This window comes from Eimeria mitis, genomic scaffold (assembly GCF_000499745.2).
Source record: "Eimeria mitis Houghton genomic scaffold, Emh_scaff1183, whole genome shotgun sequence".
Taxonomy (NCBI): domain Eukaryota; phylum Apicomplexa; class Conoidasida; order Eucoccidiorida; family Eimeriidae; genus Eimeria; species Eimeria mitis.
Window position 1 is genome coordinate 1 of NW_013568068.1, and position 3,837 is coordinate 3,837.

At 48.4% G+C, this 3,837-nt stretch overlaps 1 protein-coding gene across 1 annotated transcript in view; it reads left to right on the forward strand.

Moving 5' to 3' along the window:
• Nucleotides 1-2,092: 2,092 nt before the first annotated feature.
• EMH_0031310 (adenylate kinase, putative) overlaps nt 2,093-3,837 on the forward strand; it is a gene marked incomplete at both ends in the record, with an annotated part of 2,423 nt that continues 678 nt past the window's right edge. Inside the window, 5 exons of the mRNA XM_013494507.1 lie at nt 2,093-2,193; nt 2,448-2,586; nt 2,852-2,992; nt 3,298-3,465; nt 3,771-3,835. Of these exons, the coding sequence (XP_013349961.1) occupies nt 2,093-2,193; nt 2,448-2,586; nt 2,852-2,992; nt 3,298-3,465; nt 3,771-3,835 (614 nt within the window). The remainder of the gene's footprint in view (nt 2,194-2,447; nt 2,587-2,851; nt 2,993-3,297; nt 3,466-3,770; nt 3,836-3,837) is intronic.

The following is a 3,837-nucleotide window of genomic DNA, read 5'->3' on the forward strand; positions in this document are numbered from 1 at the left end:
AGCCGCAGCAGCAGCGGCAGCCGCAGCAGCAGCGGCAGCCGCAGCTGCAGCAGCAGCAGCGGCAACAGCAGCATCAGCGGCAGCAGCAGCGGCGGCAGCAGCAGCAGCAGCGGCAACAGCAGCAGCGGCTGCAGCAGCAGCGGCGGCAGCAGCAGCAGCAGCGGCAGCAGCAGCGGCAGCGGCTGCAGCAGTAGCGGCAACAGCTGGTTGCTGCAAGAAGCAGCAACAGCAGCGGCTGCAGCGGCAGCAGTGGCATCAGCTGGCTGCTGCAAGAAGCAACAGCAGCAGCGGCAGCATCTGGCTGCTACAAGAAGCAGCAACAGCAGCAGCCGCAGCAGCATCTGCAGTAGCCGCCTCTGGCTGCTGCAAGAACCATCATCAGCAGCAGCAGCGGCCGCATCTGGCTGCTACAAGAACCATCGTCAGCAGCAGCAGCGGAAGCACCTGGCTGCTGCATGAAGCAGCAGCAGCGGCGGCAGCATCTGGCTGCTGCAAGAAGCAGCGGCATTAAGAGCAGCAGCAGACCACTCGCTGCTGCTCTAGCAGCAACACGGCCTAGGGATGTGCAGCTGTTTTTGCTGTGGCGGTCTCAGACTACCACCACCAGCAGCAGCTGCTGCAGCTGCTGCTGCTGTTGCTGTTGCAGCTAGCACTACCGCTGCTGCTGTGGTAGTCTAGGCGGCTTTAGGCACCTGCCAGCGCCTGCATGTGGATAGATAAGTGAGTGGAGGGGGGCGAAATGGAGGGTCAAGGCTTCAAAGCGACAGAACAGAAACAGCGATGAGGGTTTAGGGTTTAGTGTTTAAACCCTAAATCCTAAACCCTAGAGGCGTTGCAAATACGCCTCAGTCCCACTGCTACTGCGGCACCAACGCAGAGCCAGCGGGGGGACAGCCGTACAAACAAATATTTCTTTTTGTTTTTTACTGATGATGTCGTTTTAGGGTGAACGCGTTTATATATATACTCATATATATAGGATGTCTGTATATGTATGTATGCCTTAAACCCTGAGCAGTACATACGGCAGAGATGAAGCGGCAAATATAGACAAACAAACACTAGTCAACAAGAAGTACATATAATACATACATAGATATATATATATATATATATATACATCTATATGTTCCCGTTAAGTTTACTAGCTTGAGGGAGGAGGCCGCCATCTCAATACATATAGTAGTATTTAGGCCGTTGGCGCCGATGGTGTTTGACTAGCTGTTTAGTAGCGAAAAGTTAAGTAACTTGCTGATACGAGCTAACTAAATAATATACATAACTAAATAATATATGCATAGTAACAAATTAAACAATAAACGGAGGTAGCGACAAACGCAGTGATGGCTGTTGCTGTTGCTGGTGCCGTATGCGTTGTCGATTGACTTCGGTGTGCGTCAACTTTCTTGGTGTCTTGTTGATATTTATTTGTATTACAAATATATACGAAGTATTGAACTGAATATCCATTTAAAAACGGACAGTTTGTGTTTATATATCATATAAAATATACAATTTGTGTTCATCCGCCGCAGGCAGCGCTAGCAGCAGCCCCTGGAGCCACGGGGCCCGGCAGGAGTTGTTTGGGGCTCTGTTGTTTCTCTGGATGGTGTTGCAGCATTTGTTTGTAGTAATATGCAAATATTTTGCATTTGCTTAATTCTTTCTTCTCCTTAAAGAGGCCTAACGAGAATCTCTTCGTAAGCAAACGCTCCCCTTTCCTCCCCACAGAGACAGAGAGAGAGACAGCGAACAAAACGAGACTCTATGGTAGCCGTTATCTATAAGCTGCTGTTTATGTTTTTCTTGTTTAATAGTTACTGCTTGCTGCATTTAATTTTTATTATTTGGTGTGTGTAATTGATTACTATTCGGGGTGTTTAATTGCAGTATATAAAGAACAAGTCCATCTTGTACACCTCACACTCCGCAGCAATACAACTTTTGTTCGAATTGAACCGCCGCCAGCCGCAGAGTAGATATTTCTTCTTTCTCCTCATACTGATTGTACCTTCGCTGAAGAGCAATGCTGAAGTGTTTGAGGTAGTTTTGCTGCTGCTGCTGCTGCGGCTGTGTCTGCAGCGACGGCACGATGACGAGCCCTGGTGGTGTCTCGTTAGATAAGGTCTCCACGACCGATCTGCTGGAGGAGTTGAAGCGCAGATACAGCTGCCTTTCCAAGCCTGAAGGCCGGTAGGCGCGGCACGTATGAATGATCTTACGCAGCAGCACCAGGAAAGCAAGCAGCAGCGTCTCCAGAAGCGCCTACCAGGAGCATTTGCCTGTGCTGCGCGGTGCACGCGTCTTTGTCTATGCAGCAGTAATAGCAGCAGCAGCAGTATCAGCGGCATAAAGTGTTGCTGCAACTTTTGGAGTGCATGCAGCGCGGTAAGGATGCGGTGAGGAACCGTGCTTGCTTGCTCATTGGGGTGGGTCTGTGTTTTCAGATATATCTTCCTGGGGGCCCCCGGTTCAGGCAAAGGCACGCAGAGCGCTAATCTACAGAAGTCGCACTGCTACTGCCACATCTCCACTGGTGATATGTTGCGGGATGCCGTTGCAGCAGGCACAGAACTCGGCCAGAAGGTGAGCGCGTGGATTCATATTGATTGATATTCAGCTTTCGTATTCTTACTGTTCCGTATTTGCATTCATGCTTGCAATTTGATGCTCGTTTTGTCTCATGCCCGTATCCGTTTTTTAATGTTGTTCAGCTCCATCAGTTTGCTTTTTTTTATGCAAACTTCTGAGTATTCTTTCACTTGAGGAGTGAACATCTCATCGCCCCACTTTTTGTTTTTCTTGCCGTACCAATATAAATGAAATATTTGTAATGTATACAAATATTCAGGCAAAGGGCATAATGGCCGCTGGGCAGCTCGTACCGGATGACTTAGTCCTCGAGTTGCTCTCGGAGAGGATGAGAAGCCCCGAGTGTTCTCGAGGGTTTATCTTAGACGGATATCCACGAAATCAAGAGCAAGCGAATGCAGTAAGCTGGGGAGGGGAAGCTGCTGCTGTGCGGATTTCTTTCTATAGAATTAGGATTTTAGCCATTAAACCCAGTTTCGTACTCTTTAATAATATAAATGCTATATAGTGTGCACGAATTTCTATGCTGGATCGTTGCCATTGTTTCCACCATGTTGAGAAGGAAGCTGCAGGCGAATGAGCACCGCAACTTTTTCAGGTGTACGAGCATCTCAAGAGCGGCGTTCGCAGCAGCTCTCGCGATTTCTGTGTGTTATTTCTGTAATTCTTTCGTTCTTTGTTCGCCTGTTTGTGTTCCCTCTTCAGTTAGACAAACTTCTGGAGTCTCAGAAACAGAAGATCGACGGAGTTGTCTTCTTTGATACCCCAGAGGAAACGCTGGTGCAGAGAGTCTGTGGTCGCCGCATTCACCCCGCGAGTGGCCGCGTCTATCACTCTATCTTCAGACCCCCGAAAGTTCCAAACAAAGACGACGTGAGTGTTTTTGCGCATTCTGTTAGTGGGTGTGTTGGGGGCCTGGTATCGTGAGCAGCTGAAGACTGAAGGAAGCGGCTTGAAACGCTTGCAGCTCGAAGGGGCAACTTCTTATTTCTTTATTCTTTTTTGCATTATGCGGAGGAAACATGTATATAGATGTACAAAATATTAGAGCGCCTATATGTGCATTTACTTACCTATACATTTCTGTTGTTAGCTGTTGTTGGTATGAACGACCTAGGTGTTGCTGTATATAATAAGTGCTGCGGTTAGCTGCTGCTGTTGCTGTTTGTTTGTTACAGGTCACAGGGGAGGATCTGATTCAGAGGAAGGACGACAACGAAGAAACGCTGCGAAAGCGTTTACATG